General features: G+C 45.5%; 1 protein-coding gene across 2 annotated transcripts in view; it reads right to left on the minus strand.

Moving 5' to 3' along the window:
• Nucleotides 1-14875, minus strand: part of GALNT17 (polypeptide N-acetylgalactosaminyltransferase 17) — a 190118-nt gene that overhangs the window by 138344 nt on the left and 36899 nt on the right. For both annotated transcript variants that reach the window (XM_021415775.1, XM_021415777.1), the window contains exon 2: nt 2275-2458. In XM_021415775.1, the coding sequence (XP_021271450.1) occupies nt 2275-2458 (184 nt within the window). The remainder of the gene's footprint in view (nt 1-2274; nt 2459-14875) is intronic.

Below are 14875 nucleotides of genomic sequence, written 5' to 3' on the forward strand. Positions count from 1 at the left end.
CACAGGTGAAGATATCTCCAGGCCTTAGGAACTCCCAGAACATGAAGAAATCTCATCTTAAGGTCCAAAAACCTAATCAAGCTAGCTAGAAATGCATTGCTTATGCCTATCTCATAACCCCACTGTTTCAACAGCTAGACTGGAAACAAGGTCATAGAATCATAGAGTCATTAAGGTTGGAAAGACCTCCAAGATCATCCAGTCCAACCAACAGCCCATGCTGCTCTAGACCATGTCACTCAGTGCAACATCCACCCTTTCCTTGAACACTGCCACAGATGGTGAATTGTCTTACTTTACCCACAAGAACAGCCTTCTTGGGCAAAGTGGAACACTTACAGATTTCTTCTGAATGCACAGCACTGTTTTAGGAGCCAATTCAGCATAAAGCCAAGCACTGCCCAGTTGGTGAAGAGCAGGACAGGTTTTAAAAAGGAGAATGTTAAAAGGAAAGGATGCGACAGGCACTGCTAGAGCAGCTAGAGCAGCCCAGGACCATCAGCATTCTGGACATCGAGCAGCCTTCAGCTGAAACAAACAGGCCTCACTATTATATTTAAAAGTAATACATGCTTTGTAATGCTTATCAGCTGGAGTGTTTTCAACAATTTTTCCCACTAATGCTGCAATTTCAAAACCATTTAGGCTAATTTCTTTTGCCTTGAATCTATTTTAATCAGAGACCAGGATACTTGACTTAAATGGTTTGCATTAAACCCTTCATAAAATCAGCCATAAAATTGCATGCACAAAATAGTGAATGGATCTTGAAGTCAGACGCAGGAAAAGCAGAAACTTTTCAAATCCTCCAGCAAAATCAAGCTTATTTCACAACCACATCAACCATTCTCTTAAGATACCAAGAAATCTGATCTAAAAAAACCCACACACCCCAAAAAACCCACCACCCTGAAGTTCTTGCATAGATAAAATTCACTAAGCTGTGCAACCCACAGATTCTCTCCTCCAAAGTATTAGCCCAGCTCCAAAATGATGCAAATGTAATAAATTGCTGCGTCTGCTCTGTCCTCTCCACCGCCCTCCCATGAAATGACTGATAGTGGGACCAAGGAAAATACAATGCAAACCTAAAAATGTCAGAATTAATCCTTTTCTTCCCTCGAAGATCTGAAAAAAACATTAATTCTCAAATTAATTCTCACAAAGTAATGCTGGCTCTGCTAGAAGTCAGAGTTCTGGATGAGAAACGAAATAAGAAATTCAGACTCAGGTAACTGCTAGAGAAGGTCTCACTTAAAGGATTTGTCATTGTAGTGAGATTTGCATATCGTATAGCCAAAGATGCAATTTCTACCTGCAATTTATTTTGTCCAGACAGATCGTACCAGCACATCAGAGGTTGGGCCTCCATGCCTTTGAAAACTCATCCAAATATTTCTGTTGTCAGTGGTTGACAGCCTTGGAAACTATGAGTGGCTGCTTGAAATTCATGCAGCATGCAGAGAAGTGAAGGAACAAAAGCTCTCCATGCTCTCACATCGTTAACAATTTGCCAGTACGCTGGAGACATGTAGCTGCATCCCCCTGCTGCATGATTTTCAATGGTTTGCAGATGCCAAGCAATAGCTCTGTCACCACCCTAATGACACAGGCATTTGGACATGTATCTTTCAGAATCTAAATCTCTCTTAGCTATTTATTTTTTTTTTTTCAATCGGAGCTGTCACTCCAGGCCTGGAAAAATTGTCACTTTCCTATTTTGAGGAGCACGCTGCTAGCCGTATCTAAAATTAACTTTCATACAGATAAACTTTCACTGTAGCTTTTCTCACACCCTTAACAATGATCTGGTGTCTCATTTAAAGTGAGATGGTGCTTAGTAGGTAAAGTTCATCATCGCCATCACCTTAAAAAGGTCTTTTTAGTGAAATAGTATAGAGAGGGTATTGCCACTGCATCCAGTGGCTACTGCAACCACTAATTCAACTGTGTCTCACTGCTGAGGAGACATCTGTTACTCTTTCTGCTCAGTATTTTAAGTCCTTCTGCCACTGAGGTGCAAAAGCGTTCAAGTGCTTCAGCCCTCTCCCTCCCATCACTTAGGGGCAGTTAAAGCTCAACAGGAGATTCCCAGCAGCATCCCAGGAGGACTGCGCTGGGGGAGGCATGGAGGCTGCACCAACTACGTCTGCTGCTCATCACAGAGCACTGCCCTGAGAACGAGAAGCAGGGAAGAGCAAACAGCATCACGCCAGAAAATGAAAGCAACCAGCAGCCTTGGCTCTCGAGTGACACGAAGCCAGCGGTACTTACTTGGTTGGACGATAATCTGGTATGGAACGGTCCAGTGAAATCTTCTCACTGAGGTAGGAGTTGTAGCCGTATTTCTCATGGGGTCCCTTTGCTTTCTCCTCCTCCTCAGGGGACAGGGTGGCTGGAAGCCCCCCTTTGCCACGTCCACCATAGCCTTCAATGAGACCAAGTGACTTGGACAGACCTCGAGAGAAAGAGAGCCACCGTCACTGTTAAATTGATCGCTGTTACTTCCAAGTCAAAACAGAAACAAAAGCAATCTGAGAAGACGGGGCATTTTATTTTGGTTTTCCGAAAACATTTCCAATTCCAGTTCTTTGACCCAACATAGGAGGGAAAATGAGTCAAATTTTGATATTCTTCACAGTTTGGGCATGCTGCTCCTGATAGCTCTACCACCAGCATCCAACCGATAACCTGTCCCAGGGATCTGGGCATTTATTTAGCTGTTAGGAAGGTAATTCAGGCCCCCCTCCCCTCTAAGAGAGGTAATTACATGTAAGGTTAGAAGTCCCCAGGAGAAGGATAGGTTGAACACAGAATAAGAATAAAATTGGGTTGGTTAACTGCCAGCTGAATGAATTTTTGCTCAGGATGAACAGTGAACAGCATACAAATGTTATGGATTTAAAAACAATTTCCCCTCAAAGCTTTCTTATCTTTTATGGTATAGCATACCCAGACCTTTATCAAGCCGAATTATTTATTTATATCTGCATAGCTCAAGGAAATGGGCAAAGTTCACAATGAGCTGCACAAAAAGAGCCATATCGATGATTTGGTGGTGACTGTGAAGCCAAGTTTGTACTCATGTTATTGCTTATTACAAAGGACACCTGGAATTTTAATGTTTTTCATTAGCAGAGACTTGCACTCATCGTTGTCAGAAAACAAAAAATCTGATGGACTATTTTGTTCTTTTTTTTTCTTTTTAAATGAAGACACCAGAATATCTTCGTTTTTGTTTTAATGGCAGAGTCTCGATTCTGGGAGTGGAACAGATATTTACAAAAGGACAACAACCTTTAGGTTATTTCCAGGGCACCATGATCCAAGAGCATGGTCCAGCTCCCAGCCCTACACCGGACAAAACACTTTGCCTCCCCACCTACAAGATACATATCTTAACACTTTTTTCCTTAAAAGGCAGTATTGTCAGGCAGTAAGAAAAACACCTGTGAATGTAAATCACCGTCTGAAATACTTGGATGTAAATTGCTATTCTTCCTTCTGACGAGGTACCTCCAAACAGCCCAGAGCTTCTGAGAGCTGATGGAGCCTCTGACCGCACTGGGTTTGATTGGATTGCATCCGAGGACTGTAATAAAACAAATCATCTGCAAGGAGAAGTTGGCTGTGACGCGGGGATGGATTAGGTATCCATGCTGCCACCGTGTACTGCCTTTGCTGCCAGACTGATGACAGCATCACAGAATCATTAAGGTTGGAAAAGACCTCTATGACCACCATCCAACCACCAGCCCACCCCCACCATGCCCACTGAGCGTGTCCCTCAGTGCCACATCTCCACAGCTCTGGAACACCTCCATGGAGGGTGACCCCACCGCTGTGCCAGTGCCTGACCGCTCTTCTGGAGAGGTTTTTCCTCATACTCAACCTGAATGCCCTCGCCACAACATGAGGCCATTCCTCTCATCCTATCACTGCTGCCTGGGAGCAGAGGCCGACCCCCACCTTGCCACAAGCTGCTTCCAGAGAGTTGTAGAGAGGCATGAGGTCTCCCCTGAGAGACAGACTCCAAAGGAACAAACTCGGTACTTTTTAAAAATATTCTCACAAAAGACAATTCTCTTGAAATGCCCATTTGTTTTTTAAAACTAGGTATTTTCTGCTCAGGAACGGCACACCTGACGACGCATACATTTCCTCAGAGTCCCCTAGATCATGTCCTGCTTCTTGTCCAAAAAGACAAAATACATTATAAGAGAATTCAGTTTATAAAATTCCTCCTTCTTCCTCTCCCCCCATGAAATGCTTCTTCCAAAAAACTAGCTGGAAGAAACTGTCTTACTGCACAGCAATTCTATTTCTCGATCAGAACGATTTCACACAGAGCTATGACGCCCTTCCAAGTGCGCTCTTCAGAATCTACCAGTTTCCTTTTCAAGCTTGATTTTGCTTTTCTTCACTCATTTCAACAGGCTTTTCACTTCCCCAGTGTTTTTGCTAATGGTGCTTTGAATCTACGTGCCTGTAAGAAGGGCTGCACAGAAGCAGGGGCTTTCAGAGCAGGGGAGGCTGGCAGAGATTCTGTAGATGGAGCTCCCTACTGGAAGGCAACAGCAAGGGACTCATCCCTCCAAGGTTAATTGAAACACCAGAAGATCTGAATCAGCTTCCAGGTGCGCTCATCTCTGTCTTGCATGATGCAGCTGTGCTCCTTGCTACCTTGGTAAAATACCTGAAAATAGTCAGGAAGAATGTAGCTCTCACCAAGAACCACAGGAGCCAGCTGCCCCAGCCTGTCCTGTACAACTCAGCCTGGAGGACGTGAGCTGGTATTACCTGCAGCAGGAGATGCCTGGAGCAAGGACATCTTCACCAATGAATTCAGCTGCATGGGAACTGCAGGCACAGCACACTGCAGCAAACTTTCAGCCCTCACCCACCAGCAATGTACGCAGGGAGGGCAGGGTGAAGACCGCTGGAGAGCTCAAAGATAACCTCCTTACTTGCTCATCTGTGTTTTTATTCCAGAAGAAAGAGACAAAAGGGGATGGTACATGCTCCACCTCTCCCAAAATATGGTCAAGAAGCAGGAAGAGCCATCCCAGGCCCATCTGTGTCCCCTGTCACAAGGTAGCAGCTCCCCGGTGACTTCCAGGTCTGGCAAAATGATGCCTCTCTGCTGACTGCAGAAGCACCAGAGAAATGCCAAGACATGACCTCACATTCAGCTGCTCTGACTGACAAGCTCATAATGCCATTAACTGCTTTCTTCCAAGATTGCAGTCGTGACATCTAGACACACACACACACCAGCATCCATTGATCTCGACTCACTCATTACCTTCCCCAAAGTTTGTTTCTGCAGATGAACTGCTGCCTCAGTAAAGCACAGATAAATCGGTGTCATTTAACCAAAGGAATCAATGAAGGAGATTGATTCATACACACTGGGCAGGGCACTGCTGTTGAGATCATCAGCCTCTCTTCCAATGCCAACAGCAGAACCAAGCAAACTGCTCAGGAGCTTGGAGCTACAAAGCACACGTTCCTGCAGGCAGCACGTGCATCTTCTTTCATTTTCTGTTTGCCCATCACAGTCAGCATGGAAACACCATTTGGTTCCCACTGGACCAGCAATCTCCAGTACCACTTTCAAATGCTGCAATGAGCAAGTAAGTGCCTATGGTGGTGCAAAGCAGAGAGGCGAAATCACCTTTGAAGCCAGTCGCTCCCAACACACAGCTGCCCAGGGCTGGTTTTCAGCACAGCCGTTTGCTGTGGCCTGCTAGCAGCAATCTGCTTGCAGCATCTTTGCACTTTGAGGACCTCCAGCCCATTGCCAAAGCTGCTTGAAATTGGCCCGGAGTACTACAACACAGAGACACAATGAGGAAGGAAGAGTAAATAATCACATCAGCTTATTTCCTTGAAGAACTGGGCTAGGAAGTAAGAACAGTCAGAACCATTTCCAAGCCACAGACCTAATCTGTTATCATTCTGGGCAGGCACCAAATCAGGAGTGCCGAACTGCTGCCAAAACATCCTTCCTGATGCCTGCTCCAGCCTATCTATAGTGATAAACAGCACTAATCCCCACAAAAGGGCTGATCCTTGGGAGACTCTCTAGTGAATTCTGCAAGTTCATGAGATGGAAATGGGCTGCATCAAGTTTAGATGCTCGGTACAGATCAGAGCTCTGAACAGCTCGGAGCTTCAGTCATCCTTAAGCTGCATTTACCCAACAAGTAGCTTAGAAATGAAAAGCTGTTTTTTCTCAAAACCTCCTGAAACATCTGAGCCTGGAAACAAGAGGTGTGTAATGCTCTTTCCTTGCAGGAATAGCAGGAAGGAAGGACACCGCTTGTGGGAGCCCCTCCTGCTGAAACAGCCACACTGCATTCCCCGAGGACTGACAAAGAGTTGTTTTTTTTCAAGACAATATAAAAATTTCATCTCTACAGCCGAACCATTCCTAGACAGTTACAGTAAATATATTATTCCCTTCTTAAACCAGTAGTATATTTCACTGAGAGACAGGAGCTTTCTGGGATAGAGAAAACCATTGGTAAAATGCAATACAGTGTGATACACGGCCTTCATTTATAAAGCACGCAGCCAAACAGGCTCCCCAGGCAGCAGCCTGTTGGAAAAGCATTTTGCTACATGTCAGCCTGGATGAAAGAAAACGTTAACCCTCCCCATACAAACTTACAGCAAGGGAACATCCTTCGTTAAGGCTGGGGAAAAGAGAAGAGCAGCTGAGACTGACAAACAGGGGTCCTGAGCCTGAGAACTGGAGGTGGAGAAGGGGAAGAATGAGAGGAAATAACGTAGGAAAGGTTTCTGAAAAGGCGAGTAATGGGCAAGAACTTCAAGATGTGTCCTTCAGCATTCGTTTACGCCATCCTGCTACCTGAGTTATAGAGGACAGAGTCTGGACTTAAAGGCACATGTCTATACAATAACAAAAAATGCATGTGATAAATACAAGAGACAGCCCTCAAATGGAAAATAAAGGATGCATAATGAGAAAATCAAAGGACACGTCTCCAAGCCCAGCTGCGCGGAGCGGCACGGCCGGCTCTCGCAGGGATGTGCGACTGCAGCCTCGCTCCCGCCAGGGGCCTGCAGCTAAACAGAAATTCCCAACTCAGGAAGAGAACAACGGAGAAGATGAGCTAAATGGCCTGATATGGGCTACACGTTACGCTGCTGACACTGCTCCACTCTGAGCTCCCAGCCAAGATGGAAAGAAATGATGCAACAGACAGACCTTTAGGGGTAACGTAAGAGAAACGAGAATAGACACTGGAGGGTAAATGTCATAGGTAATGCTGGAAATTATGGAAAACTGCTGTAGTGTTGAGTGTTGTCTTGCTGAATGCTGCAAATACAGCCTATTAAAAGAAGGCTCATTAAAGATAAGGGTAATTGGCAGACTAACAGGCACCAATTTTCCTCTGCAGCTTTGGTGGAGCCAGAGACCTTCGAACACATTTTCTCTTTTCTCCCTGCAGCAGTTTTTCCACTATTTTTACCCAGCCTTTGCTCAGACTTGTTTATTACATTAAATAATGCCCCTTCCTCTGACTGCAGGTCACATCTGCATAGCGTACAGCTCTCTGTGCTACAAGGACAATGGAAGCTGTCCAGGCAGTAGAAAACACAGCCAGCTCCATCAGCCTCCCTTTGCGCTTGCTCCTTCCTCAGAGCATCCTTCAGCTCTCACAAAAGGCACCCAATGCAGCAGTAAAGGTATGGCAACACACAAGATCACCTCCTTTGGAGGAAAAATAAAAAATAAAAAAAGCACACATTTTACAAATGAACTTAAACTAGTGTTTTGTAGAGTCAGCGTTCACCTGAACCCCACACAATTCTGTTCAGTGTAGATGACAGGAATGTTTTCCCCAGTGCTGACCACTCATCAAAAGCCAGCACGTCCTCAGCATCAAACACTGAGCAGGCTTCGGACCGATCCCCCTCGCCGAAGGATCCCTGCTATCTGCTTCCATTTGGATGGCATTTTTCCAATTAGCGCATCTGAACGCTTCCTTTGGAGCAGCTGTGAGGATCCAGCCGGGCTGCTTCGCGTCCTCAGCCGTGCAGGTGACGTGTTGGTTTACTGCAGAGATCAACTTCAACGCGACGACTGGCAGAAGGTGGCTGCAAGAGGATGTCAAACCTCTGGCTTCATGCTGAATGACAGAAGGGAACTGAAGAAAGCAGCTGATGGATCCTGTTGGGCCCGTGCTTGGCAAGCAGGGAATCTAGCCAGGCACAGACAAACTGAAAATACAGTGCCTTCTACCTGCAATCCAACACGTCCTGTCTCTAAAGAAATTCTGGTGCAGGTAAAAAAGTGAATAATTCTTGGTAAAACATTCTTGTCCCACTGACGGGTCAGAGCTCACTGAAGTCATCGTGACAAGTGGATGTGAAAATCTCAAGTTTTCCAGCAGCCCAGCTAGGCAAGCACCAAAACAGGCTGCCCAGGACAGGCACGGCTCCTAATTAAACGCACTTAAGGACAGGTTAGATCAACATCTATATCCAGAAGGATGTAAGCACAGCTGAGCTCATGCAGGGAGCAGCAGGGCAGCTTCCAAGGTTCCTTCTCACTTTGTACTCTGTGAAAATGATGGGAGAAGAGCACGCTCTCAAACAGCTAAGAGTTTAGAGACTAGTCGGAAATGCTTAATAGAAATATACATTTGCACACGTTTATATGTATATACATACACACATGGGTAATTGAAGTTTTCTTATCTATATGGAAATGGAAACACAGAGCAATTACCTTCAGAGCCAGAGGGAACACTGGCACCTGTTGCAGAGAGAATATGGTCCTCAGGAGAATTTCAAAGCCAGCCTTGCCCTGTTCCAGCCATTGCACTACAAAGTTCTGGCTGGAAATGAATTTCTCGATCACGACTCACCTCAGGCACAAAATAACAGGAATCCTTCAACCAGCTGAGGCCATTCAGTTCAAAGGATTGATACAGTTAACTCTGAAACCCGGGACTAGTAGAAGAGCTTAGACACAGGTGTATGCTCTCTGAAAGCCCAGAGATATTATTAGCACCTATGATTCTGTTGCACATTTTTAAGTTACTTGTCAGGAAAGAAAAAAAATGCAGCATTTAGCAACAGAACTGGTTTCAAATCAGAAGACCGAGGAGGCCAGGCTAAGAAAAGCTCTCTGCATGTTAGCAGGGAAAACAGGCAGGAGGCTCATGCATAAATATCTAATTCAGATACGAAAGACAAGAGTGAAGGTGATTAATATCCCAAGGAAAAGCCAGGACATGTGTGAGGCTCTCCTGGCAGTTTAATGAGAGCAATGCTCTTCCCAAGCACTACCAGCACCGCCCCAGGAGCTGCGCCTTTCAGATGAGACATTCAAACCAAGGTGCCAATCACGCACGGTCAGTAAAGGTTCATCTCAAACTGACCAATGACACCTGAACGTGAGGGTTTCCAAAGGATCTGTATGGCTTTCCAGCACTCCTCCCACCTCCTCCCCATGCCCCACGGCGTGTAGTGCTCAGCAGCAGCTCCCCATCAGCAAGAGGACAAGGGATTCCTGTGACAGGCAGGCAGCTCATCGCATTCTTTGCAATTAAATACGCTGTAATAAGCCACATCGTTACATCAGCAGGGACAAGACACGTGTGTTGTAGGAAAGGATGCACATTTTGCAGGCGAGGTATTGATATATTTGAAGCAGTTGCCAAGTAGAGGAGTGACATATGCAGCACCAGCATCTGACTCGCAGCTCCAGATAACAGACTTGGATCTGCAGAGGGGGATGGATGAAGCACACTGGCAGAAAGGCACAGAAAAGAATGTGTTGTAGCAATCTCACTTGCACATTATGACATGAATACAGATTTATATCTCTGGCTAACACACGGGACCACTGTATTCTGGAGATATATGCTTTTACTTGAAAAGAGGCAAAAAAAAAAACCCCAAGTAGTAGTAGATCAAAAGGTTTAAGGAAAAGGAAAATCGGGGTCGAAAACATCATTGAGATCATTTAGAGAGACAGCTGACTCCAGGCACACTGCATCCATGTTCAAGACGTTCCAGAGCTCCAGAGAGCTCACTTTATTAAGCCCTGCCTAAGGCCTGCTCTCAGCGATTCAATCTTACTGGGATGCAGGCACAACCGCTTCCCCACCAACACACTGCAATGAATTTCCATCAAGTGTTTAAAACGCTCTAAAGCAATCTTCTCACTGTTATTTTAAGTTGGCAGGAACCATCACAAAACACCATCACACCCAGGTAGCAATAAGAAAGCAACGAGTACGTGCAGCTAGAGAGAAAAAGGGACTCAAGGCACACGACTCCAGACTCTCCATGAGAACTGAATCTCTGTCCAGGGATGAGGTACCATGGGTTCTCTTCACACTGATGGCAGCAGCGAGGTTAAAGAGCAACACTAAAAGCTTTGTCCGGCATGACATTGGCAATGAGTTAACACACAGATACCTAAAACACGAAGAAATATTTTAAGGATAGTCTGTATTAGTAGCTTAGCCATGTAATACAACATAAAACATGACAGGACTTCATATAAAACACCTGATACTGTTCCAGCAACTTCCAAGATCAATTTAGGGTGCATCACCATTCAAAAGAAAGACAAGGCCCCTGGGCCCTGCTCCTAATGGGGTATCGATTCTGCAAACACGGAAACGCCAGCTCTGCACCTGATGGACTTTGCTGAAGCACCCAAGCTATTCCCATACAAACCAGCTGACCTGGTGTATCACCGCGCAGCTGGGGACATAGGAGCTGAAATGAGAAAAGTCAAGGGTAGAATGAACGCCTGCATATTTGTACTGGTCGGCCAAGAGGTCATTTGGGTGAGGAATTAAGCAATTCTCAGTAACTGCATTCTTACAAGCGAGACTGAAATTCAAGCAAGTACAAACCACCTTGCTTTCCCATTTGAACCGTGTGGAAATCAGCACAGCATCAGCCCCAGGTACGTGCAGGACGCACTCAGAAAAGCTGGCAGCGGCAGTACACGGAGGTCTCATTTATTCTCAGACCCAATTCAAGCATCAGAAAGCACAAAGGAGAATTAGGAGACATTGCTCATTATAACTTCTCTCATAGTAAAGACAGCTTAAGTTCCCAAGCTTTCTGCTCTCGGCAGCAGCTCATCATCTCTCTCATTTGCACTGACGCAGAGGTTTGTGGGGGGCATCCTGCCAATTATTCATCCTCAGCAGTCACTCCTACCAGCCTCAGTGAGCAGCACAGGGCCAGCCGAGCCTTTTGGTGGGCTCACAGCACCGACTTTTATGCTCCACAGCAACACTCAACTTCAGTCTGCGCTCACCCATCACAGCCCTCAAACAAATCTGGAAATGGGAGAAGAACAGAACCCACAGAAGCATGAGCCAACATCAACTCAAAGGTTAAAAATCATATTCTGCGCTCTCATTTTCGCAAGGAATCTGATGTTTGCTGATCACATCTCCACAAGAAGCTGCTAGTGTGGTTGCCACCAACACATGTTCGCGTTTTCTCTTTTGTAAAACACTTCCTTTCTCTATAGCTTGGCCTGCTGATAAGGGCGACAAGGAAGGAAATGGGGAGATACCCAGCTTTAGTGCAGGCTTCATAAACTCAGTGCTGGCATCGTTTGGGGCATTTTGGTTATATGACAGGTTACACACTTGGCACACAAACTGTGTTATCCCCATGACACTGTGCAGAGCCACCAGGAGCCAAAGGAAGGGACAGAGCAGAAAAGTGGAGCCAGTCACCAAACTGCTGCAGCAGAAAGGGTATAAGATCTTCCTGCTTGCTGAGGCTGACCAAGGAGCTTCCTTCTCCTTCCCTAATTCTCACTTGGGAAGGGAGAGAGGCGAGTACAGGTGGTATTTTTAACCCAAGAGTACTTACGCTGCTGAAATGCTACACCAAAAAGCTGGGAATCAGTGACAGAAAGGCATGTGGCACTGTACGCTGAGAAATAGCACTTTTCAGACAGCTCTTCAGTGTGCTCCCAAGTTTCTGTACAGGGACCCTTTGCTCTGTATCATCCTTCCCTGGGCTACCCCTAAACCTGCTCATTAAACCAGTAAAGAGTGAGGTTATTACAGAAGATATTGTCCACAGCGGGCTTTCCAAAATAAATAAGAACATCTTAGATCCAACATGTAATTATTATGCTAGGGGTTAATACAAGCATCTTAAACAAGTTTGTATACGTGTCTTCCTACCAACTGTCTTTTGCTGAGCTGTGAACTTGCCACTTTTTAAGGTCAAGAAAGTCTATTTTACAGGGTTTTGCTTAGTGCACTTAATTTCTTTTATACTACTTGCTCTGGCTGTGCTCAGATGCTGTTCTCACTCAGCAGCGGAAACAATTTATTGTTGCTTTACTGGTGTGCATTCAGTGCTCTCAGACTCACAGGACACCCCAGAGAGTGCTTCTGCTCTTCAAATTTCTTCCCATCTGCTTGTGCTTTGCAAATAGGTCATGGGGGTGACACACTACGACTCGCAACATCTAAGGACAGAAATAAAGACATTAATTTGGTCATCAGAGAGAAATATTCTCCACTGCAATGCCTCTGTTCTTGTACACATCTGCATCCTCCAAAATACCACTGTTAATGGGTCCAAGGTGTTTTATGTAATGTATGCGTTATCACAGTGAACACGAGCACAACCTCAGAGAGCAAACTGGAATTGCTCTATTCTGCCTCCGTATTGCTAGTGGTGAAGGTAGAGCCTTGCTCAAACAGTTTCCCATCAAAATCAGGTTAGTGAATCTGGTGAAACTATTCAAGTGTATAACTAAAGCGTATGCTTAAATGCTTTGCCAGACACAGGTCTCCAGGAAGGAGAACCTCAGCATGCTCTCTACTGTCAATGCAAATTTATGAATGGCTACACTGCGCAGCTTGGGGAACTGTTCCTAAGAGGTCACAGATCCGTGACTGTTTAACTTTGTGTTTCTATAGAAAGAGGATGACGATAGGCACTAAGTGCTTTAAAAACATAATTAATGCTCAAAGCACTCCTGAGAGGGAGCTAAAGATGAGACTCGGATTTTAAGCCACCTGAAGTAGGACTGCCCTTGCTCATTCTGTAAAACGCTTGGTACAGCAGGGTATGTGGTACAACAGCCTCTCAGTCCCATTCACTTGGTACTCCAAGAGAACAGCCCTGAAAGCGTACCCCACTCATATTCCAGATGGTCAAACACAGAAAATAAGCACTCCAAGGTGACTTAGCTAGAAAAGATTAGTGCAGAAAGGGGAAAACAAGAGGTCTCACATAGCCTCGTCCTCGCCAAACCTCTTCTCTGGAAGGACCTGCCCCATGTTTGCCATGGTGCCAGGGCTTCCCACAGATGCAATTCACACCTCAATTCTCCGACCATTCCCCAGCCCTCTAGCACATAGCCCTTCTTTCCCTATCATCCTACCGTGATGTATTTCTGTCCCGTTAAGGCCAAGTCATGGCTCAGATCTGCCCAGAGGAGGCCACCATCAGCCCAGGGACTCCCACCCAGGTTCCCACGAACACAGACTAATTTACCCCTAAAAACTGTGCTGATGTGTAACCCTACTACTATACAGCATATAGAAATCAGCTGTTCTTTTTGTGCTGATGCTTACAGATACAAAAAAAAAAAAAATTAAATTAAAAACGCCTTACCATTGATTTTTCGGAACACGCAGGGAGAAAAATAAGATATTAATTAATCCTCCAATTCATCATCCTGAGCTATTTGGGAAGTCTATTGCAACAGCTCAAACAGTGGGTTATACTTTCCTCTTGCTCTTCCACCTATCTAGAGGGGAATGCAATTAATACCAGCCTCGTGAAGCCTGCCCTACTCACCTTAAGCAGATTAAAAGACTTAAGGGAAATAAAAGGGTTCTTGTACGATACCAAGGGTCAGCAACCTCATTTATCAGCTCCTTGCCCTTCCAGGTCAGTTTTACCAGGGATTCAGATTCCCAGAAGAAAACATTGCTGCAGTAGACACTGAGCCACCAAACACAGAGCCCCGTCCCTTCACTGCTCCAGTACGTACTGGGTGTGCCATGAAGAAGATGCCATGAAAAAGATGATGTCCCTTCTCAGGAAAGGAGGTAACACTTTAGAATGTCCTCCAGGATTACAAATCCCATGCTTACTGCAGAGAATGAACATCAGACCTCAGAGAGGTCTCTGGGCTGAAAGAAGAGCTGCAGACCTGCAGCAGGGACACGCTTCTCCAGCAGGACAGGCCCCGCTCTCCCAGTGCACACAAGGGCTGGTGGGCATCAATTCTCTTTCCCCACTCTTTCCCAAAGATACCTTCAAGGATCCACGACTCTTTTCTTCCTCATTGCCATGACAAAGCCTCCTACACGTCCCGAGTTTGCAGAGATCAAATTCTCCTTGGGGAAATTATTTATTAATGAGCAAAACATAGCTCCTGCTTCAGATGCAGGTCAAGAGAAAAAAAAAACAACTACAGCATTACATTCATTTCTTCATGCTTACTTATTAAGGAAATGTCACCTTTTGACAACACTCGAGAGCAACTTGGATCTACAATTCAAAGAGAACAAAGAAATGCTGAGCAGGAAGCGAGGAGCAGACAGATGCTCTCCCAACTCATTTTTTGGGCTAAAATTGGGTATAATAAGTATTCTCAAAGTGGAATGAAGAGGAGTAAATTATTCTGAGCAACAGTGCTGCTTTTCCCACGCCGAGTTCTCCATCATGGCCGAATTTCACACCTCTGCTTCTGCTTTAAGCACCATGATGACTCTGAGCCCATGAACTTCTTTCTGGCTCTGTGCTCAAGCGGTTTCAAGCCACAGCCCTGGATTCCCGGGCAGGAGGTCTGCCAGTCGGGCACCCAGCCCTTCCTTTTCTT

Source organism: Numida meleagris, chromosome 18, assembly GCF_002078875.1.
Source record: "Numida meleagris isolate 19003 breed g44 Domestic line chromosome 18, NumMel1.0, whole genome shotgun sequence".
Classification (NCBI taxonomy): Eukaryota; Metazoa; Chordata; class Aves; order Galliformes; family Numididae; genus Numida; species Numida meleagris.